This window comes from Megalops cyprinoides, chromosome 25 (genome assembly GCF_013368585.1).
Source record: "Megalops cyprinoides isolate fMegCyp1 chromosome 25, fMegCyp1.pri, whole genome shotgun sequence".
Classification (NCBI taxonomy): domain Eukaryota; kingdom Metazoa; phylum Chordata; class Actinopteri; order Elopiformes; family Megalopidae; genus Megalops; species Megalops cyprinoides.
The window spans coordinates 3,546,124-3,571,420 of record NC_050607.1 but is presented as its reverse complement, the minus strand read 5'-3'; the positions used below and the strand labels follow the sequence as shown (position 1 = coordinate 3,571,420).

At 44.9% G+C, this 25,297-nt stretch overlaps 1 protein-coding gene across 1 annotated transcript; it reads left to right on the top strand.

Annotated features, from left to right (window-relative positions):
- The first annotated feature begins 464 nt into the window (after positions 1–464).
- lrrn3a (leucine rich repeat neuronal 3a) lies at positions 465–15,232 on the top strand. The gene is made up of 2 exons (XM_036520180.1): positions 465–623; positions 12,357–15,232. Exon 2 carries the CDS (start codon positions 12,720–12,722, stop codon positions 14,838–14,840), a length of 2,121 nt encoding a protein of 706 aa, XP_036376073.1. The 5' UTR covers positions 465–623; positions 12,357–12,719; the 3' UTR covers positions 14,841–15,232.
- The last annotated feature ends 10,065 nt before the right edge of the window (positions 15,233–25,297 follow it).

Genomic DNA, 25,297 nt, shown 5'->3' with positions numbered 1-25,297 from the left:
TAGCACTTAGAGGGGAGAATACATCTCTCTCCTCTCTCCATCCCCCCCCCCGTCACTCTCCTGCTCTCTCTCACTCTCTCTCTCTCTTCCCTGAATGCTTCAGGACTCCGGGAACAGTTTAATTTGACAGACAGCCCCACTCGGCCAATCAGACGCGGGCAGCTGCGAGCGCTATGCCTCCGAACAGGCAGCCGATTGGCTCCTCTCCAGGGAGTGGGGGGTGCCCGGTTATTAATGACCGCCGAGCAGGCAGCGCCATGTCAATGTGACAGCTGAGCGGCTGAATGATGCTCCACTAAGCGCCGTGGAAAAGAGGAGGGGGGAAATAAAAACCACTGTCCTCGCTCCCTTACCCTGGACTGCGCGTTTGTGACAGCCTGCGCGGGGCTGGAGCTGGAGTCAGAGCTGCGCTCTCTCTCTCTCTCTCTCCCTCGCTCTCTCTCGGTCTCTCGCTCTCTCTCTCTCTCCTGCTCTGTGAATAGAAGGATGTGCGCTCGCTGATGCTGAATATTCGCACAGCGCTCTGGCTGTTGCTGACCTGGCTGAGTGTGACCAGTGCGCTAATACATGGGGATTAAAAGGAGTGCGTTCCCCTGCGCGTGCCGGGAAGAGCGCTGACGCTGGTAAGTCCCACTGTCTCTCCGTACGCCTCTGTATCTGCTCGCGGATGCCGATCCGCACTCGCTCGGGCACTGCAGGTGTCTAACGGCGGAGCTTCCCGCTAAGTTAACACTGTGTGTAATGTGCGTTTAGCGCGGGGGGGGTTTGGTGAGGGGGGGGAGAGCTCAGCGGTGTGGATGAGCGTGGTGTGTCGGGAATGCCTCGGGGGCTCGCTCTAGTCTTTTCTCCTCACTCTTAGCTGCCTGAGGTGTGTTTCTGAGCCGTGGGGGAGTAAGCGCACCCCTCTCTCCAGACGATCCCCCCGACCCAGAGCATTAGACGCGCTTATACAGTTCTGCTGCGGCGTCCGTAACGAGGGGCTTATTAAACTCAATCATCACTGAACCCCTCCGCTTAGGAGGAACAACCTTCAGACCGGTGGCCACGCAGCACCGCTATGCGAGATGCGCGTATCTCTGTCTTCCACGAGGGTTGCGGGGAAAGCGTTCCGCTAACGCAGCGGGGGAAAAGTAGCAGTGTGAGGGGGAACATGCCTGCAGGCTGGAGACGAGGTCGTCCTCTCTCTGTATTCTCCTTTAAATCATCCTGTTGCAGCCGGAGCGGCGTTTCAGTACGGAGCTGTGCCTGATTTCCCAGGATCCGACCGCACTCTCATGCAGCACTGTGGAGCCCCATCCATTTTCCTCACTGCCGTATCGGCACCGAGCGTTCAGAGATCCTTCATAATTAACACTGTCACAGTGAGGCACCTTCTCTGTGGAGACTCCATTAAACACAATTACTTATTCATAACATGCAAATGCTCTACCTCTTAAACCTCATCGTGTTCGGGGGAGAGGTAACGAAACGCCAGCTTCATTCTTCCCTCTCAGTCTTTTTCTCTGCCTCCAAACGCATCCATCTAACGTACAGGTATTAAAGTCTGTTCATTTTATGTTCTGGTTTACTGCAATAGACCGCACAGGGTTAAGTCTGCACGACTGACGTCATTTTTTTTTTTATTAATAACTGTCTACTGTAACGTGGTAAAAGGAAAGGTAACACTGTGTGTTGGTAAATATAGTTTTATCACTACAAAACAGTGGCGTTATTAATATTGGCATTACGCTCGGCTGTTACACAGAGGATTAAAGAGACAGCGACCTGTAACTGCTGAGGGTTTGCTGTAAAGTCTCCAGGTTTCCTACATCGTGTGGACTGTATCTGACCCCAATGGCTCCACATTACCACATCTGAAATCTCTGTGTCACTCGCGGCCATTACGCACGCAGCCCGCGGTCTCCTTTATGCGTGCACCTGAAAGGCATTTCCATATATCCCGAAACCCTGGGGCTACCGTGAGCATTCAGGCTGATTCTTACCTTTCCCTGCCCGCGTACGCCTTTTGTGTCAGCCCTGTCTGGCCCTTGTTTCTGCGCTCACAGAACTCTGGAGGGGACGCACGAGCCGTGCGGCTCGCAAGTATTAGGGGCAGTTGTGTTGCACATCTATCAAAGTGAAGCTAAACAACTCACGTGGTAGAGGAGTCATTTAATGCAGGTGACCTTTGTAAATGATGACAATAAAATATTTCAGACAATACGGCCCCGCATTCGATTTCCTCTCCACTAAATGAATGTGCTCCAGGTCCAGCCTCACCTTCCCAGAGAAATGAATGTTGCACAAGTATAATTTCCCCTTTGGCTAGGCGCTTTATAAAAAATGGACCGCTACCCGCAAATGATGGAAGGGCAGAAGATCTTAGCGGTTTGCGTTCCTGGGCATGCTGGATTATTGGATTTCTGTGCAGTGATTTCTGGGCTATGTCATTGTGTGTGACTTACACAGGCCTTCCACAGAGCTCCCTGCGCAGCGGTGGCTGGGTCTGTGTGTTTGAAAACAATGTAAGATAAATACGAGACTAAGTGGTGCCAAACAGCATGGGCTGAACGTGGACCGCATCAGAACAGGACACTCGAGTCCTTTCGTACGCAAGCTTGTTCAAGTATTGCATTGCCATATTTAGGTCACTTGGTCACTGCAAAGCTCATAAATGTTTTAATGCACAACCGGTGGATATTTTCTCACAGAACAAACAGTAAGGTAATATCCAATTATCTGATTAACAAACAGTCAAATGATTGCAGTCAATCGCAATAAAAATGCATTCTGTTTTTCCAACCATGAAAACTAGCATTTGCAATCAATAGCTCAGATCACTTAAAAAGAAAACCGAACAACAGACAACTTTGTACTTTCTTTCAGATATTTAAAGGCACATGGAGCGTTTTATTCAATTATGGAATATGGGCAATAAAAGTATCATTGCAGCCACTGTCAGCGTCTAAAATGAAATAATTTTGAATTAAGCACAAGGCGGTGTGTACACGTGCATATACACTGATACTGTGCGAATGCGTCTCGCTGTCAAGCTATACTCCATTGCTACCTGGTCAAGGACAGGTAAATATTTCACCTGTCGTACCACGCTCTGTTCCCTGTATGACACAGAGAGCGGAGAAGCTGGGGGAAGTTTGCACCGGTACCCACAAAATGACAAAGAAGGCCCGCCAAGTGTTAAAAGAATTTCAATTGTTCTGCAAAGATTGATTTCATCTGCTGGGGGACTCGGTTTCCTGCAGACCAATGGCCTATTGGCCACACATATATTATTCACATACAAGCACACGGCTGTGCATCTTTCAGGGCCAAATGTTACTGTATAATAGGACTTGCAGATTCAATGTGGAGGGACTAAAGACGTGCCTTCCTCTCCACTCAATCCCTGTCACTAACGCCTAAAATCAGAGGTCTGCGCAGCAGTAATGAATCAAACCAGGACGAAAAGCAATGAAACGCAGTGCCTGCTGTCAGGGCCACCCGCTCCATTCCCCTCCAGCTGATTCCCTTCCCCACTCTACCTCTGGAGCCAACCCCCTAAGAGCAGACATTCGCGCAGGAGTCTGTCCACATGAAAGCGCAGCTACATGAGTTAAAACGCTGCGCACGCTAGCCGTACCTGGGGGCTGAGCTCTGAGCGGTTCACACTTGATTACAGTGAACACATGGCTGCGTGAATCCACAGGAAGGCCGTCTATTTCCCGTGTTCCTTCCTGCCAGAGAGAGGGACAGGTGACGGGCCGGAGCGCCCAGTGCTGTAGGGTCTGACAGCTTAGCATTGATCACTAATGAATCATTAAGTCTTTGCTTATTAGCGGTCACAGTGGAGCAGATGTGAGAGGGAAGCGTTCAGGCCCAGAATCCTGTTCTGCGGACGCCCGTTTAACGCGCCCCCGCATTACCTAACTAAATGGTAAATCAATGAGGCAAGGTGCGGGAGGAGAGCCAGCCGCCTCCCAACGCCACCCATCCGGCCCCAGCCGGCACGGATGCACGCTGGGAGATCCCCTGCCCGTCCTTTAGTTAATAGCCTGATATCACATTCCGAGCGGAGGGGAGAGGCCTGGTGCGGGAGGTCACTGCGAGTGCCAGCGAGAGTCACGGACAGATCAATACCACATCCCACTGAATAAAAAGAGGTGTGGCGGAACGTCCGCCACGGCGCGGACGCAACACACTGGCAACAAAATAAAATACAGGCCATTGTCTCTTAATGTAAAATCCAATACACCTCACACCACCAGCAACGCCAGTAATTTCCTTCAAGAGCCATTAGCACACTGTGCCGCGATAATCTGAGCGGCGCCCTTTGTAGTTAGCGCTCAATAGCCAAAATCAAAGGCACGTACTTATCAAAGGCACATCTGATTAATGCAATTTAGCTAAATAGATTACAAGAGTTATGTTATCAGATGCCATATGCAGGGTGTAATATAACGTCAATAAAAAGACACTCACTTTAATGAATGGCGGCATCGGGGGCACAATAACGCGTAGCAAAAGCAGAGAGCTAAAGGCTTTATGTTCAAAGCCTGAACTCCCGGTACTGACGCTAGTATAGCACGATGCACAGTCCAGACCATACAGTAAGCTGAGGGCACCCTCAAGCCCCTAACACAACTGGACATTCTCTTCATATAGACCCACATGGTCAAGATCAAGATCACAGGCAAGCTGTTCTTGTTTTCAATGCTGGATCCAAAGTTTTGCGTTTTGGGCACTGGGCCACGTATTTAGAGTCAGGGATGGTAACAGTATGAGATCAAACACAGTCTGAGACACCTGTGATGCAGCAGAGCTCAGTCTGAATGGGAGAGTGAAGTTACCCCCTCTGTGTGACCCAAGGAAAGTACCCTCATACCGCAGTAATCTGCTGTTATCACCTCAACATCCCAAAGAGCTGGAATTGCCCCCAGATTTACTGCTCACTTACATACAGACAGAAAACCATCAGAAACACTCATTCACTGATCATTCACTGGTCGTTCACTGATGCTAGAGATACCATCCAATCACAAGGGCATGGCTCCTCATCTACTGTACATTTTAGTTAACAAATGTTTATTTCCCGGGACTCTGGGCCACATCCCGGGTGAGGCGATTCAAAAGCATCCATCTCATGCTTTTATTCGTTGTGCTGCTTCCTGATTTTCTCCTGGCAAACACCACTGTTGCCATCATACAAGCTATTACAACTTAAGTCCAACACGCCGCAATCCTTTCAAGTAAGTCTTGTTTTCACATAAGCCAGGTTACTGCCAATTTCCCTCATCTATCTTCTGCTAGGGTTTTTTCCCTTTATGCCAACCATTACGAACTGCCTGGGTCATTGGAGTTTAATGAGTCTGTATTGATACAAGTGCATTTCTACAGGCAAAGTGTTTATTTTTTACTACGGCTGGCTGACAGGTAATCAAACAGTGCACTGCGAGAGCAGTGAAGAGCCATACGGCTAAATTATTCCTGATGCATGAACACAGCCATATTGTGTGTTCATCATTAAAATAACTATGTGGCACGCACATACATCACACGCACTGGGCTGGAAAGGAAAATGAGATTTCGTCGATATTACAGAATATTCTACACACGAGAAGAGCAAGGAAGGAAAGAAAATGAGTCAGGGACTCAGCCGTATGCAAGTCCGGGCTCCAAGTACTCTTAACACTGCGCTAACAGGACAAACGCATTGAAAGACATGGCGTAGGACCAAACATTCGCAAACAGGAGATCATCACCACTCACGTCCTTAACAAGGAAAAGGGCTGGAACGGTAGGAGGAAACGCACTGTAAAAAAGGAGGCCGGCTGATGAAAGGGGATGTTTGTTTTCCTGCTGCCGTAATGGCTGAAATTCAATTCCGTCCCCTCTGCGCTCGGTGACTGTTATGAGCCTTCAGAGGAAACCCAAATAGGAATTTTGATTACCCATTTACCGAGGTCCACCTTCAGCGGTACATGTGTTTTAGAGAATAAACACAAAACCTGTGAAGCCCACTCTGCCCCCCCCCCTTTCTTTGTTAAGCTATTTTTATTGGATAACAACACCCATTATCTTGTGGATTCATTTTGCAGTATTGTGAGACAGCAGAATGCCACACAGTGGTCCCACATCACAGAAAGAATGGAAGCTTCCTTTCACTCCAAGGCTGTACAAAATTCCTTCGAAGGTCAATGCTACCTGCTGCCTACAGCACTTGAGAAAAGGGAGAGCCATATCCATGGACATCAGGGCTGAATTTCTCTGAAAATACACTTGAAAATATCTAAATACATTCCATGATTCATGCAGCCAAGCTAAAAAAAAAAAGTTCATGGACTTGTTATAAAGATATTACTCATTACTTTATGTATGTATAATCAGACACGTATTATGGCTTGTGAAAAAGTATGTGAAACAGCAAAAATGCAAAAATAAAAATTACATCTAAATAATTACGAGCAAGTAGCAGTAAATTAATAATCCTGCAGGTCTAAAAATGAGGCACCCATCATACATGCACTTAACAGCTACATTACTAGTCATAATTTTCCAGCAATGTTTTCTGAGCTAGCAATATTTTTTTCAATATCCTGTGAGACTTGACACAACAATATTGATCAAAATAAACATATTGATTAATATGAAATGGAGCCAAGCTGTCTTGCCGTTGCATGCTGCGTGGTAACAGGATAGAATATGAGCTGTAGTAAATTGTTAAGATTGAAGACAAAATGAACACTTTATTGCCACGGAGGTACAGACCCTGCTCATCAAGAGCTATAAACATAACCTTAAAAACAAGAGCCAAATGTTGCAGGCAAACATAATGCAAAAGACAGTGGGGCGTGTACATAAAACTGCTCCACCTTTTTCAACATCTGCCATATTAACTGAAATTGCTAAAGGCGTATGTTTTTTAACAGACAGCAGGGAGACCAGCACAGAGACAGAGACACTGCTGATGTCAGTAATCCATCCAATGCACCTGTGTTATTTATGAGTGACACAGCCCATTAGAAAAGATGTAACTCAGGTTAGGACGCGTGGACATAGAGCGTGCACTGGCTCTCCAGTCAAAGACGGCAAACTGACAGCCAAATACCTTTACCTCTTCGGCCTCCATGCCAAAAGGCCTCCATGCCAAAAGTATTATTTATTCTTCTGTACCTTCTTCTCTGTGTAAAAATGATACCACTCGCATGGACTTTGGTATAAACATGGTAGAGTGAGTTACTCCTGAGACAAACCACTCAAAAGGCCGTACTGGACACTGACGCATTGTAGCTCGGCTTGGAGGCTATGATCCATAATATCTTGATGTAATCGCTGAAATTGCTCAAAAATGTATTGCAAATTGCTATGTGCTGTTAACCTTATGGTCATTTCTTTTGATCTGTCTTTTATGACCTTTAAATGTCACTACGTTAATTATATAACATTTCACTAATATGTGAATTCAGACTGGGTCAAATTAGGTCACAGTGGCCATACTATGGATGGAAAATTTTGATTCAAAGCAGTCTCTCTTCATTTTCTACTTGCATAACCTTCATTATTTAAAAAAGTAAGATTCATAACTCAACACCTCCATGAAATGTATATCAGAACTGGCCCAGTCACATAGAATGACAGCCATAATGCTACTGGTTCTTATTCAAATTCTCCACTAATATTCATACTGCCTTCTTGAGTGGCAGCAGTGTAGCATAATGGTAAGGGCTGGTAACCAAAAGGTTGCTTTTGATTGCAAAAGGTTCAATTCCCTGCTGGGGCACTGTACTTAGGCAAGGTACCCAGAACTGCTTCAATAAATGTCCAGCTGTATGAATGGATAACATGTAAAAGCTGTAACCTAAGCAAGTCGCTCTGGATAAGAACCTCTGCTAAATGACAATGTACTGACAATATATGACAAAGTGTTTTCAACAACACCAGTCAAAATATGACTGGTGTTTTCCAAATGTGAGTAAACCAAATGAGAAAAGTGATATTCTGTTCATATTTCCTCTAATGAGGGGATATTGCTCGGATAAACATCACAGGTGATATCCCAGTCAATTTGGAAATAATTAGCCTGCTGTGCATATGCATGTCCTTCAAAGTAACTCCTGTTATAGACACAGACAGTTAATTTGCAAGCTGCTAGACAGATTTTTTAAACGGAATTCAAAGAAAATATTTCCGAAATGAGGAAAACTAATTGCCCATTAAATGCCTTGTTAACTATCTTCTATTGTTTGAAAATGTGTAATAAGTGGCACATATTTTATAATTGTCTGATTTGTGTCATAACACTTAACAACAATGCTGTACATGTAAGCAAACGCTACCTGTTACACCGAGAAGCTTTTTAAACAATGCAGTTCCTTTCATAGTCCTGTTCGTTTGTAAACCATACTTACGAAGAGATGTACGTAACCGACATATTTTATGTATAATTAAAAAAATGCCCTGTATACATTTAAAATATGAACACCTACTATGTATGCAGATGGAAAAACAGATGAAAACTAAGTCAGTGGTTGGTATATTCAGGCTACACCTCAGATTTGGCCCATTTATCTGAATACCATGGGCTGAATTACCACATCTGAAACACAAACATAATATTCCCAAGGAAACATGCACCAAAATAGTCTTCATACTTTATAACAGTGCTTAGACTTTGGTCTGAATTGAAGTAAGCCATGAAGAGGCCATTGTCATAATTCATTTGATGGACCAAAAATTACACCTCTCCACAAGCTAATGATAATATGCATCTCTAACAACTTGCTGTCAACATCTCCATGTACACGCCCTCATACTGTAGAAACAACCTCCCCTCTCCTGAGTCTGTAGCAAGCTGTAAATTGTGAGGGAAATTTTGCTTACTTGGATATATTGTTCAAATGGGCAGTTAATTTCTCCTGGTCAAATAGCAGAGGCATTTGGCATATTCTGATTCCCACATTTAACAGTGTGAATTATAACACTCTCAGAGAGAGAGAAAGAGAGAGAGGGAGAGAAATGATGTAGCATCACTCCATGGTGAGTAGGGAACCACATCAAAACCCCCAGGGAGAACTCACACAGCTGGATAGGTAAATATGTGTGACAGGGGAGTCTTGCTAATACCACCAGAAAATATGAGACTATTGATCAGAGGAGACATGTGATAAAACAATACTAAAACAAGTGGGACATACAGGAAAACAACTTATGCTGCACTCCCAGTAGGGGGCAGTCTTTGGGGCAAGGTAGTGCTTAACAGGTAATGAATAACTGTGTATACCAACTCCTGGTAATCTACTTCAAATCTAACCATATACAGTTTATATGGTGGCAGTGTAGCATAGCTTTAAGAATCAGGGCTCGTAACTGAAAGGTTGCCGTTTCAGTTCTCTGCTGGGGCACTGCTGTTGTACCCTTGGGCGAGGTACTTAACCCAGAATTTCCTCTGTAAATATCCAGCTATATAAATGGACAATGTGAAAATTGTAATCTATGTAAGGGTAAGAGCTTCAGCTAAATGCCAATAATAGTAATGCAATATAACATAGAGAATGAGTCAGCCATGACATCACATGAGTCTGTGCACCTTTTCGGGTGGATACAGCGTTTGCAGATGCTGAAGTTAACGATGTAAAGAATGATGCAGATGATGCGCAGATGACGCAGACCGTGTGCAGCCTGAGTCAGCATTTGCAGCGTTCTGCTCGTTGAGCGCACAGCAGGCCCTCCTGCAGCCGCTATAGGGGCGTTAATGTGCACGGAGCGGGGGAGGCGGGGTGACTATCAGGGTTCGGCGAGTGATCCGACGCCACGTTCCTGCGGCCGGTGCGAGCGGGACGGGGCGCGGCGTAGGCGCTGCATTCGCAGGGTTTATCGCTGTCTCCCTGGCCGCTCGAGTGGAGAGAAAGAGATTGCTGGAGCGTGCTGCTGCTCCCAGCCGGCACGCTCCTCCTGCTCTGCCTCTCGTCTGTCTGCAGCTCCAGTGACAAAAAAGCAATGTCTGAGTTACCTGCTCGCCAAAAGCCATCTCCCATCACAAACAATGGAGGCGATTCTGCGGCACACACACACACACGCGCACGCACGCACACACACACATACGCACACGCGCACACACACACATACGCACACACACACGCACGCACACACACGCACATAGACACACATACACGCACGCGCACGCACATGTGCGCACACACACACACGCACACACGCAGACACACACACACACACACACACACACAGGCATATGTGCACACACATCACCACACATGCTTGGACATGCACACACACCATGTGGAATGATGCATACAAGATTAAAAAATTACAATTACACTGACAGAGTGAGAGAGACAAACCTAATTATAGTGTGACAGTAATTTTCACTGGGCAAATGAGGGTGACCATGGTTGGTGCACTTGCTTCAACAAAGTTTTAATTTCCTATGAAGTGGTTTCATAAGATACATTGCTATGTTGACCATGTGCGAGTGGGAGAGCAGTGAAAATACACGGCCAGTTTAATGGACTGCAGACACCTTATCAAATCGGGCGGATCTAAACTGCCACTGGGGACAGGCAGCTGTAAAACTGTTTGCTGAATCTTCTGAGACCTTTGAGAATCCCCATCTTCGGGTTTGGAGTCTAGGTTTCAAGGTCCTTGCATTCTAGGATTAGCAGTTTGACATTCTTTAGTTTGTCCACGTCGATATCACATCTATCATCATATACACATGCATAAACACCCTCAAACACCCACACACACCCACACACACGCGTTCAAAAAGATCTACTTTGGCTCCTTCTGAAGCCCACAACAGATGGTTCACCGATCAAAGACGGCACTCGAAACAACTCGAATCAAGCTTGTTTACAGGCCCAGCCTCCAGCCCATTCGCTGTGATGCAAAGCGGGGGGTTTATACAGCACGAGTATGCAGAGAGCCTCAGGGCTCCTTCCCATCATGCCCCTGTGTCACAGGCAACTTCGCTTAGCATCACCTGAGAGTGCCGGGGCTTCCCACCTCAAGGTCATGCATTTATCAACCGTTTATCAATGAGCACAGTCAACATGAACAGGCGGCCTGAACTGAGACATGCCACCTGTAATAATGAAATACACAAAGCTTTGTGAATGCATTATCAGGTCAAAAACCACTTCAGTCTGTAGCGTAGGTCCCACAGGGAAAGGATTAGGCAGCTTTTTTGTGTAAATCCATTCTGGCGGTTACTTGAGTAAACGTACATCACACAAGACACGTTACGTAACATGTTCTATGTTATAGCACAGCAGGCCTTGTATGGCCTTGGCATGGAACACCTACTGCTTTGAAATTAGGCTTCCATGCTCATAAACAGCAACAACCTTCCCCTCAATCCACAAGCGTGCACAGAATCAGAATATTACACCCCTGCTAAATGACCTCTGACCCCTGCAAACGGGTCTTCACTCTTACCCAATGTCACAACTCCATGAACCATCTCAGCAGAACTATGCTAACTGCGTACTGTCCTCCTCCGATTCATACAACTGGAAAAGTTTAAATGGACACACTTGCAATCAGTCTAAATGTTGCCTCTGGGTAGCAGAGAGGCCAAATTTCCCAGAGGAAGCATTTTTTTCCCTCACAATCATCCAGGCCAAGGCACTGAGCGGGACGATACACACATGAAAAGCACCTTTACTCTTTCTGCATGGCTGGCAACACTGAGTGAAATACTGCGTAATATATATACACTCAAAGAAAATTTAAATAGCATACTTTATGAGCCTTGCGCTCTAGGTAAAGGGGATTTTTAAAACACTTTAGTTACAGTTGGTTCAGCAAATGGATCTGTGCAGATATGAATGTGATACAACACAGTGCTCTTTGATAAGACACTTAACCAAGCTCATCTCCAGCTTTGTACTAGACTGTTCAGTTGTTCAGCTCCGGATGTATGATGCCCACTACGTTACATACAACAAAATCCAGCTACCACAATGCAATGCATTATAAAAACATTAGAGAGTTAACTTGTTTATGAAACAAATGATTTTTAAAAAGCCTGAAAATTATATTTTTGATGCAACTAGTAGAGATGGAACATTTGGATCTGATTAGGAAGAAATTTGTTCATCTGAATCAGAACAGTCTTGGTCATGTGAGTGTGTGTGGTGTGTGTGTGTTATTTAATGTTGAAGACCATTATTGTCATGTTGAAAAGACGTGTGTATTAACCAGTGTGTTCCAAAAAATAATAAATCACATATGTTCAAGCCAATCTAAATTGATAATTCCGTGCTGTGGCACAGAATGCAGCCTTGGCAGGATCTGTCTGCCCCAGCGTCTCGGTAATGCACTGATATATTCACACCTTTTCTCTCTCATTCTGCTTTCAGATGGGCCGGGACACGCGTGGCAGTGACAGAAGATAAGGATGACCGCAGACAGAGGAATTCATTGTGAGGAGGAATCTGTGCGTACTTCACCCACCCAGGTGTTTATCAGCTCCGCTCCCTGAAGGAAACGCTGACCTTCAGGTGTGCAGCTCGCATGACAGCCCTGCGCCAGGTAACTGAAGGGTTTCTCCTTTCGGCTGAGGGCAGCGTGACGAGCCGGAGCTTTCGGGACGCCCGTCGGAGAGGAGATGCACTCCACTCGGCTCCACTCGCAGATGATCCGTAATTTGTGAAATTAACAGCACTAAACCGCCAACTCCGCAAGGACCAATTACGCGTCGAAGGGACTCGGGGGGGGCCAAGATGAAGGATATGTCATTTGTGGTTTGTTTTTGCGCCGGGCTCACAATGGCTGCCTTTGTTCTTGCCTCGGAGGAGAAGGACAGCTGCCCTCACTTGTGCTCTTGTGAGATCAGACCGTGGTTTTCTCCCAGCTCTATCTATATGGAAGCCGCCACTGTCGACTGTAATGACTTGGGACTGTTCCTTCTACCTGAGCGATTACCCGCCGACACCCAGGTCTTATTACTCCAGACGAACAATGTTGCCGAGATTAAGGAACCCCTGGACTACCTGGCCAACATCACTGAGATAGACCTATCTCAAAACAATCTGTCCTCCATGGGCGACCTCAATCTCGGACGCCTGCCGAAGCTCCTGTCCCTGCACATGGAGGAAAACTGGATTCGCTCGCTACGTAACGGCTCCCTGGCCGAACTCACCAACCTGCAGGAGCTGTACATTAATCACAACCTCATCTCCTCCATTGCTCCCGGGGGCTTCCAGGGCCTGCGGAACCTTCTGAGACTCCACCTGAACTCTAACAGGCTGCAGGTGATCAGCAGCCAGTGGTTCGAGGCCACACCTCGACTGGAGATCCTGATGATTGGAGAGAATCCGGTCGTCAGGATCCAGGATATGAACTTCAAGCCTCTCGTTAACCTCCGCAGCCTGGTGCTGGCCAGAATGAACCTGTCGGAAATTCCCGACGACGCTTTGGTGGGCCTGGACCACCTGGAGAGCATCTCGTTTTACGACAACACATTCGCCCGTGTGCCCCACGCCGCTCTGAGGAAGGTCCAGAGCCTTAAGTTTCTGGATCTTAACAAAAACCCCATTCAGAGAATACAGCGGGGCGACTTTGTGGACATGCTCCACTTGAAGGAGCTGGGCATAAACAGCATGCCCGAGCTGGTGTCCATCGACAGCTTTGCGCTGAATAACTTGCCTGAGCTGACCAAAATCGAGGCGACAAACAACCCCAAGCTCTCGTACATCCACCCCAACGCTTTCTACAAGCTGCCCAGGCTGGAGACGCTAATGCTGAACAGCAACGCCCTCAGCGCCCTGCATCGGATTACAGTGGAGTCTCTGCCGAACCTCAGGGAAGTCAGCATGCACAGCAACCCCATCCGCTGCGACTGTGTCATCCGCTGGGTAAACATGAACAAGACCCAGATCCGCTTCATGGAGCCCGAGTCTCTGTTCTGCGTGGAGCCGCCCGAGTACGAGGGCCAGCACGTGCGGCAGGTGCACTTCAGGGAGATGACGGAGATCTGCCTGCCGCTCATCTCTCCTGAGAGCCTGCCCGCCCGCGTCAGCGCCGGGAACGGCAGCTCCGTCTCGCTGCACTGCCGCGCCTTCGCCGAACCCGAGCCCGACATCTACTGGATCACGCCGTCCGGCGAGAGGGTCCTGCCCAACAGCGTCTCCGACAGGTACCGCATGCACCCTGAGGGGACATTCGACATCTACGACATCACGGAGCAGGAGGCCGGCCTGTACACCTGCGTCGCCCACAACCTGGTGGGTGCAGATCTCAGGTCGGTCGCCGTGGAAGTGGATGGATACTTCCCAGATCCTCTGAGTGGTCCGCTGAATGTACAGATCAATGCCGTGCAGCCCAACTCTGTTCTGGTGTCGTGGAAGGCGGCCCAGGGCGGGCTGGCACCGAACATTAAGTGGTCAACCACGTCGAAGGCGGACCACCCCACGGTGGCGTTCACCGCCAGGGTTCCCTCCGATGTGAAGGTGTACAACCTGACGCACCTGAACCCTGCGACCGAGTACGAGGTGTGTGTGGACATCCCCAGCATCCACCACGAACACAGCAGCAAGTGCGTCAACGTCACCACCAAGGGGCCGGAGCTGGCCGCCGAGAGCTACGAGAAGTGGGACGCGGCGGTCATCGCGATCTTTGGTGTGCTTCTGGGCGTGGTCTCCGTGGCCTGCTCGCTGGTTTACGCCTCTCTGAGGAACCAGCACGTTTTCGGGGTTTTGACCAAATCCCAGTCGAAAATCTCCCTGGGGTCCGTGGCGGGCCTGCACTCCCCCCTGACCAGGCTTTGGGTTTCTGGGAAAGGCATGCCCTCCGCGGTCGAGGTAAAAGCCACAGTAATCAACGTATCAAACAATTCCTTATAAGAACAGTTTGCCGCAACACTGCAGCAGTGAAGGGACTTGGCAACAGGGAGAAGCACAGAGGAGGGACTATGAAACCTGTGCCTTCTCTGCCTCAACACTGACACTCTGGACCATTACGAGACTCATTCAGGGGGTCTGCCTGTGTTAGCGGAGACCTCATGTGCCAACATCACTGAAGGCGTGGCTTTACAGCAGACGTACTGGCAGGGGCCAGCAGGAGCTATAGATGTGCCATACAATGTCATATTCCCGGGTACTGGCCATTTGTACGGAGCAAATGGAATAAAGGCAGAAGGAAGTGTTGTCTCTGTTATTGACTGTTATATATGTAAAGAGTAGTGGAACAATCTTTGTGGTCCTGAGCAATACCCTCTGTGCTGTACTTACATACACTGGCGAGTTAGAAATACCACATGTGGTGTTCAACTGGAGCAAATCTAGTAGAATAGACAATAAGAGTGACTATGATGTGAAACACTTTTACGATCAAATATACATTTTTTTAATTAAAAAGGGATTTTGTCTTTTCATTTCCATAAATGGTATGCATTCAAAAATTTCACCAGGGACCATGTGCAATGAGGTGGAGCTAGTTTATGGATTCAGGGCTATTATAAAAATGACAGATACTTGTTGTCTGTTTCAGTACCAGGAAGGGTAGAGAAAGACTGAAGCAAAACATTTCCAACCAACAATTTCCATCAAAGCATGCCCAGCAGAGCTGGAGAGGGTGGGAGTAAAGCATGTTTAGCCACAAGGAAACAAAAGATGGCTTCTTTCAGGCAAGAATCTTCCATCAAAGCTCCCCCTGAAATGAAGACAGGAGGGGCTGCTGTATTCTGTCATGGTAAGTACCTGTTACAGGAGATGAACATAAAACTTTTATGAGGTAAAGCATAAAGGTTTCCAGAGATGCTTTCAACATCAAAGCAAGTGTCAGTGATACAGGCGCACAAGTGGGTTTCAACAATGCCATGCAAAAAATGTCATGTCTATATCTTAGAGTAAAATATACAAAATTATATTTTAGAGCAGGTGTATTTTAAGCGGGTTATTCAGGAAAGCGGGTCAGGTATTTTGTTTGTTCATTTCGAAAGCACTTGCAGAATCACTTGCACAACAAGCAAATCTACACTTTACAATAGAAATATCAGACTTTGAGGATCAGGATCGCTTCCAAAAATGATCCGAGGTCTGAATAATAAAGCATAACTGAAGCTCTGCCTGCAACACCCTATAACAGTGGACTTTTGTGCCAAGGTCAAGAACATAATAAACTAAATATATTCAATATGGATATCACCAATCAAACAGTATTACTGCTGAGGCAGTACGGTCAGACACAGAGTATGGAGAAATAAAGTGACCATGATTGGCCTCAGAGTAGTACTCTAAAATGGTGTAAGTACAATGCAACCTATTACACTGAGGCATTGGTTTCTTCCAATGGAAAAGAAGTATGGCACTTTAAGCCTTGCAGTTGGAGAAGCCATTTCTTTATATTTGTTTCATTACAAATCCAATATGTATCCCTAACACAAAAATCACAAAGCTGATGAATCACCGTCACACGCAGAGTGACATGAGAATTTATCAGGTAGACACGGCCATATATCAGGACAGGTTTCAGCACCTCGGACAGGCCTTTTACAGCAGAGCCATTTGTCAAAGACAGGAGAGCTAAAATATGACCCATTACGCCGCAGGTACTGTATAGGTCAGCAAGAACCCTCCTGTTTTTCTCTCCTCCTCCCTCCTTGACCCCAGTGCATTAAGGTGCCGATAATGCTAAGCACAGCTAAGCGTCCCAGGGGCTCATTTGTTAAGCAGCGCTGCATTGAGTGAACAAGCACTATAAAGTGCAATAATGGGTAAAGAATGTCTAACAAACAGTTTCTCAAGAGGAAAAAAAACAGGGAAAAATCAAGAACATTGTAAGAAATGTTATACAATTAATGCTAAACGTGTGCTACTATACATATTTTAGCAGTCGTCAAAACAAATGATGAAACAACGGAAGCCACTGATTTAAACAGATTTGTTAAAGGAAGCTACAGCTTTTTACTTTTAAGTTATTTTTGTTACTCGACAGACCCTGTAGAATGTCAGTACTATTGGCAAAACTAAAGCCTTTTAAAACACACTCATACCTCATACTTGCAACCACTTAATGATGCCATAACTTCAACTGCCTCATTGATTTTATAAAATGGATTTACAGAGATATTTTATACTTCAATAAGCTAGCTGGCTAGCTAGATACCTGACCTGATTTAAGAACTACAATAACCTGACATTCCACATACTCCTTAAGGATTAAATACTGACATTTTGTGCATAGGAAGGTGAACATTGACATTAGTCAAGACTAGTCAAGGCATTAAATGTACAACCACTAAAACAGGAGGAAAGCATACTGCATTGCCCATATTTCTATGCTACTCACTTTCTGATCTTGTTATTATGAATATGGTTAAAGCACACAGAGCTGCTTATTCAGATAATACGGTTAAAAGCAGCAACTCTTCTCTCCCCTGCTCTGTCTCATTTTGTTCCCAGTGTGAAAGAGTGCAGGGTGAGCTGGTAGTGCCTTCCTTGTAACTTGTCTACACTCTACCATATATATTAGAAAGTGCTGGATTAGACTCCAATAAATCCTGCATGAAAGGAACCGGTGATGTGTCACCATTTAATCCAGGCGGAAAAATGAAACGCCGAGTTTCCCCATGAATCTTCAAACATTTTTTTCTAACGACCTTGCACAATTTCAAAATCCTGTCCAAGCACCGTGACATTACAGTGGGCCTCTCTGTGAATATTAAGCTCGTTCTTGACACAATTAAGCTAAACTGCTTACAGATCCCTGCCAGCATGGTATACTGTGATGGCAAGAAGTAATTTAAAGCCATCAATGATTCTATCCATATTACGGCTTTGATGGACACGGTTTTATGCCACATTTTCCTTCCAAAAAAGCTACTGAATGATCTTGTACTCATTAATTTTGACTGTATTTATGTTCCTGAAAAGAGTGGTGCTCGGTCACTGAATCCGCCATTAGACACGCCGGTAAGCAACATCAGCAGTGAGATACCATTATTCCACGGATCTGCGCTAATTATTCCATGAAAAAGTCTGCAAAAGTCATTAATATGGTCTGAGCTCAGAACACACAGGACAGGGACATGTATAAAGATGCATTGCAATTTAATTATGACAACATAATGAGATTAAGAACATTGGCTCCAGTCTGCCTCTTTTCACTCCTATTCCTCTGTGGCTAGTCTTTCCATTATTTACAAATGTGGGCATGTTGAACACAACCAGCACAGAGACTGAATTTCTGCAGCGTTATTAAATTCTGCCATTAATTACTGCACAGAGAAACAAAAGCAGAAACAGTCTTGTACTGCTCACTTTATTATCTTTCCCAATGGGCTGTTAAGCTGAAAAGTCATGAACACACACACACATACACACACTTGAATGAACATATTGAGCTGTAGTCTTGAGCCACACTTAAAGTGCTTCTGTCTATATTTATAAAACGACAGAAGGATAATCCATCTAAAAAGGAAGAAGTCATCAATCATGTATTGCCAAACGGACTAAGTTAAATAGTATTCTTCTATTAAGAATACTATTCTTAACCCAGAATTGCCTCATTAAATACATAATTACAGTTTCCAGCTGTATAAATGAACAACATGTAAAAACTGTATCCTATGTAAGTCACTCTGGATAAGTGCGTCTGCTACATGACAATAACATAATGTAATCTCTCATACTGCATATCCCTATGATAATGAAACTGATCTGGTGGTGGTCATACAAACAGCGCCCATACAAATTTGCATGTTTCACAGGAACAGCGGCAACATTCAACTAACCTCTAACTGCAGATGATACGCACAATTCATTTCAGCTCCCCACATGAAAAGAGCTCCCACCCTTTCCCACGTTATCCTACCAAATACACGGGACAAAAAAAATCAATTGTTCTCTTGGCTGCTCTCTCAGCCTGCACTTGAATTATTGCCCTATTAAAGCACACAGATTTGTACTTAGGCCAGTCGGTGCAGCACAAAGATGCCTGAAGTCAGGAAGAAAAGAGAGGTTCAAATTTATTGGATTTATAATCCCTCAGCCTGCACCTTACAGGTTTTATGTGATTACTTTCCTTCCCAATTTACTTACAGTATGCAGCTCCCAATGCAAGAGCGGACATAAAAAGCATGCTTTGATTGCTAACACGAGCTCTGATGTTTTATACTGACACCCCACCCTCCTGTGTCCTTTCATATGTGAAACGGTCACATAGAGAACAATGACAGTGGAACAGAACACAAACAAAAACTGATTTTCCAAGGTAAGAGTCATTTTCAACATCTCACACGTTTGGAAAGCACATTTATGAAATAAAAACAGCACATGACCTCCTCTTGCATACCTGAGTTAGTTTAAGTTTGATCTGGAATTCAGTTTCACAACTAAAAATATCTCGACTGGAGGGAATGGGTGCAAACCTGTAAAAACAGCCCGAGCAGGCTGTCTCAGCCAAGCGCGTGGAGTATTTCAAACACAGCAGCACATCTCTCGGTGGATTCCCCAGTGACGAGTCACGGTACATATCTGTGCTTTACTCTACTGTAGCTAATCTTATGACGTTCAGTTTTAAATATATTGGTCATCTGTGAATTTACTGCATAAGGCTTGTTTGTTGTGCCCCATTTAAAGAAGTGGTATGAAAGAACACTGGAACATACTGTGGCAAATTCTGAAGACTCTACCCACATATTCACAAGCAGTGAATTAGTGGAGACTTTTCCCCACTCAAATGCAACTGCATTGTGACATAAGAAACGTCAGGCACAAAGAGAGCTCCAAAGACCCGGGCCTGTCCATGAAAACCCAGTTATTCTCTCTCTCTCTCTCTCTCTCTCTCTCTCTCTCTCTCTCTCTCTCTCTCTCTCTCTCTCTCTCTCTCTCTCTCTCTCTCTCTCTCTCTCTCTCTCTCTCTCTCTCTCTCTCTCTCTCTCTCTCTCACACACACACACACACACACAGCATTCCCCCCTCCGTTTTCCTGCATCTACAGCGGCTCTGATGGAAAAAATGCCACGCTTGGAAGTGAAAGGCACAGAAACTGCACTGACACACAAACACGCCAGTTTCAAAAACATGTCTGTCAGTGTTTGATTTGGGTTTTTTTCCCTTCACACCGCTACATCTTCAACTTCAACAAAACAACAAATGTAGCAGCACTGATCCACAGATGAGGAATTTCATTAAAGCTGAATGGTGTTGCCTTTGATGGTGACAATACAACTGCTAATACATGTCTAAAGAAACGAACTGCTGCATTTGTAAATCAGTTGTTTTTTTGTTTTGCTCAAGCTTAAGAAAAGAAATAAAAGGAAAATGATTTAGCTCTTCAATCTCAGACTGCTGAATGAATCAATCAAATAAAAATGGCAGAGCACACCAGGGTTTTCACAACTCCATATTCAGCAGGCATATATATTGGGCAACATCACTTTTTTTTTCCAAAAGGCTTTTCACCTAATTAGGATTTACACCTTAAAAAGAACATTTGCTTGCAGATCATCTGTTAATTGAGTATGATTATCTCTTTGTCATCACACCAGCCCCTCAAGAGACCAAAACCATTTAATGCATGGTGCTTCAATTGACTTATCAATGTAAAATATAATGAGCTCTCCATGTGGGTGCTGGCACTGATTAAAACAGATACTTCTGCTTGTGTCAGGAAGAGAGGTCAGTGTTAGAGTAGTTTTCCTCTCGAGTGTTTTACGATTCCTTTCTGAACAGCTTTCTAAAGCCTGCTATTGAAGCCCCGCCATAATGAATCGCTTTGTAATTGATAATTGACCTTTCTGAAATGACCCTGAAAGCAGGTTGACTGGAGTGATAGCTTCCTCCTTTTCGAGGCCATTACTGCCATAGAGAAGGCGTGACAGGTAGATGGAAGAAAATGATAGCACTGGAGGGCTGTTTATTTGACCCTTTTTGTTTTGATGACAGACCCTGACGGAGAGACGCCTGCCATCATAGCAGTGAACCCTCAGTGCCTTAGCTTGCTAGCCAGCTAAAAAGAAAAAAAATATGTAAATAAATGAGTAAACAAAATTCCCTTAGCTGCATTTTATGGTAATCCTTGCTAAACTGAAGCAATTTGTAAAGCTAATCCCACTTTGTGTGATAAAATGTTAAGTAATTACTCATCCACGACGACTCAACGACTGGGAGTGAAATCCATCCATCGCAGAGACACAGTAGCAGCAGTGTGATAATCCGATAGCGTGTTGGTTAAAAAATGGGAGCATCAGCATGATGCTGTGAACGTGTGCATGCGAGAGGAGGAAATGAAGGGAGAGAGGAAGAGGCGCTGCCATAAGCATAAAGCCAGCATTAGCTTCTTATCACACTATCAGACATACCCAGACGTGCCACTGGCCCTGGCTCAACCGGGAAGCACCTTCCTCTTCACTCATGTAATCCCTGTGATCCGAGAAATCTGTGAAAACAGCAGGTGCAAGAATGCAAGTGTCTGAATGCCATATAAATGAAACAAACAAAAAAAAAGACCAAAATGGCAATGACCAGTCACAACCCACTCATAGCTTTAAGGCCCAAGTATCATATACTTGATCTGATATTACATACAATATAACATATTTACATTTTCTTATGCTGGTGACAAATTCACTTATTATCTGTAGAGGTCCATGGTATTTACCCTGCCTGTGAAATGGAATTACACTTTTGAAAAAAAAGTCAAGTGGCTGCTTCTGAAGGGTGCACACCTGAAACAGGTGTGGTAAAGCTCTGGCTCTGACTCCTGCTGACTCTACCCCCTCTTCACGGTGTGTTTAAGCATCCTCTCTGCCTTTCACTGTGCCCACGGCTCCATGCAGCCATTCAGCTGCACTCACAGGCGCCCCGGGGTCTCTAGCACGTGGCAAAAAGGACTTCTGAAAGCAGCGCTGGCTATCAGGGAACGGGAGCCTGCGGACACACCAAGTTACGCCTGTTTGACAGCATCTCCGCTGAAAGGGAAGTGCAGGAATCTAAATTATTGCTGAAGTCTATTATTTCCCTCATCCACTCAGGCTGTGAGCTCAGGAGATAACTCGCAAGGCGCGGCTTTCTCTATAATACATAGGCTGCTCCTGGCTGTATGGACACCATGTGTGCCTGCATCAGGGGGCGTTTTTAGAATGCAAATGCCGTGTTTTTTTTCCCCGTCATTACACAGTTCCTGGTGAGCTGCACCGATCAGCTTCACTCTGGAGGCGTTTGATATTCGTTATCGCGTCAGCTGATTCCTCTCTCCAGCACCCCTCTCCGGTCTCCGATAAGGCAGTAGCCCCAAATCAGACGATATCACGGCGAAAAACATGCTGTGGTTTCATGATAATATTTCCCTGTGAGCTTAATTAGACATGTTGATTATTTGCATTTTAAATGAGCGGGCTGGATGGTTAATCTCTTAACCGGCACGTAATGTGCAACCCCCCAGTTGACTATAAGGCATTTCTAGAGCAGTATGCATACAGTATACTGTATGTACAGTAGCAAAGCACTGAAATGGAGATATATTTAAACAACAGAGTAGCCGGTGCATTTGTATTATTTTCTGAGCAAATTAACACTGCACCCGATGTTAGCAGCTTCATGTATGAAATGTTAAAACACAGAAATTAAAAGTAATTATGCGATTCTGTGGCTCTTGCTTGGCAAAAAGAGAAGTAACCTTAGATTAGGAGTGAGCAGGCTGCTCCGGCAGAACTCATTACCTTACATTACTGTCATTTAGCAGATGCTCCTATCGGGACCGACTTACACAGTGCATCGAATACAGTTTCATTACAGCGTAAAGTTACACAATAAGGATGCCACAAACCACAAATGAACAAGCGTCAGTGCCAAACATAGTGATGAGATCACAACTGCATGCATAAAAATCTAAGGTCTTATTAATTTTGCAAATCTTTGTGCACGGACCAATTTGTGCAAACAGATTAGGCCGGATGCCAAAACAGACATTTTGCTTACAGTAAACCACACAACCCCTGGTATGGCTGTGTGCTCACATATACTAGAGGAAATCATATTACATTCCTGTAACAGTACAAATTTTCTCATGTCTTCAATTGAGAAAAACGGTCTGCAGAGACATGACTTGATGAGACAGCCATTTTCCATTGGCAAACATTAAACTTCTGCATGTTAACTCTTCAACAACAAACCCTCAGGATTTTGTGACTGCCTGTTTAAACGTCAGAACATAACTGGCTACTCCTTCACCACTTCAGAACACGACTGCCTATTCCTTCACTGTAGCATGGTTCGGAATGCACTAAGGACAACTCAAACATATTTTGAGGCTGGCCCTTCATTAGCTTTTCAGCCCTCCCCAACAATAGGCTGCCTTTGATTCTGCTGGCTGAATCGATGTGGCATTTTGCATGCTCTTAACGTAACCTGCGCAGACCGGCAGACGGAAACGGATCCGAGCCAGCCTTCAAAGCAATCACGCAAATAAACAAACACACGAAATGACACAAGACAGGTCGCGGGCTCAGCAGATTGAAGGACAAACCAGCCCCGCATGTCCTCTGCCTTCACCGCGGTGTCAGAAATATTGATGATCCCACGCAGAAATTAGCCTGCTTGTCACAGCAGAGTACTGCAATGCAAGTATCCTGAATGGCAATGCAACATCAACAAATGTCAAGGAGGGGAAAATAATTGCATTGGCAAATAAGCTTTTTTTCATTTCTTTTTGTTGGATTGATTTTGCACAATATACTTGACTGTCTCATATCTTAACGACGTGTCTGTGTGCCTACACATTTCAACAGGAAAGATCAGTGTGTAAAACTGGTACTTCGTTAAAACGATGGAGTAAAAATAGACGTAAAAATACACATGCAGCACATTCTGCTCAGTAATACAGATGTGAAAAAATTATCTATGGGCAGCATGTTTCGCTTCTGTGTGCTGATGTAAAATGCATTTCAACAGAGCTGGCCTGCTTTTCACAGCGATGCAGGTTAATGTAGTGGTAGAAGAGGTTTTTGTCATTTTAAATGAATTAAAATCAGGGTTAACACGTACGCAATTGCTAAAGCTTTCGCCATAATATCTTGTGCTGTGTGTAAGTGGGGTGGGTGCTAGGTGTTGACTTTGTTAGCGTTGTGCTGGAATTGCATTTTCAACAGGGCACTGCCCTCTGTGGGCTCCACCATTCACGCCTGCCAACATCTGGTCTATTTTTAGGCTCTGAGCAATACAGGTAATTCCACTACGTCTAAAATGGGCTGTTTCATTTGGATCACAAATCTGCTTTTATTCAACATATCACCTTTTCAATTATACTCAAGTACAAACGGTGTGACACTCAGCGACAAATACATTTAAAATGTGACAAGCGAGTACATACAGTATCTTTCTCAAACAATGACTGTAATAAAACAAACAAATTACTCGTCGGTGCCCTCTTTTATGTTAGATTGTGCGTGTTTTCATTTGATTTCACCTGATTATTTCTCCTCCGTAGTTCACGCTAATGTGGGAGAAAGTCTTCAGAGGGCATGAGATCAGACAGGGATAGTCTGTGTCAGTAACGGATTGACTGACAGCAGCACAGACATAATCGCTTCACCCTTCCTTCCCAGGTCAGCCCCAGTCTCTTTACAAGCTTGTCAACACAAAGGCAGGCTGACTCCCTGCTACACCCACTAATGAATCTGCTAAACTGCTCATTCTTCACCCTTCTCTGAAGTACACAACAAGAACATAAAGTCAGGACAGATCATCTCCAGACAGGTGTAATCCACTGTAATCCTGCAGGGACAGCTTTTAAAAAACTCAATTTAATTAGTGAACGTTTGTTCTGAAAGGGCTGGACTTGGAGAAGCAGAGATGGACAGACCTTGGGCTTTCAAAGACAGCATATCGGCATCTACCCACAGGTAGACAGGTTGTCTAACTATGTGACAAGTTATTCTCAAAAGCAAACTGCATGGACACATGGAATAAATGTTATAAACTGTGCAATCTAAACACAGAAACAGACTGTATATGAAAGCCATCCAGTTTATACTTCTTTGGTGGTAATTGTAGTAGTAGAAGTAGTATTTGTCAAAGCACCGAAAGTTTTTCTCGCTTTCTATTTTTGACTGAAGTTCCCGGAAACAGGAATGAAACATCTGTAGATGGAAATATGACATGACAAAAAGTCAGAAGGAAGTCTCCATTTTCAATTTTATTTACAGCTTTCAAAAAATTGGATTTTTTAAAATGCAGCTCTTGTCACACCTCCCTTTCAGTCTTAAGCCCTTTCAAGCTCTTTCTGCATCAGATCTTGGGCTTGCATGTTTTTTGAGTAAAAAGTTACACTTCCTGCCAATGCAACCCCAATAAACAAC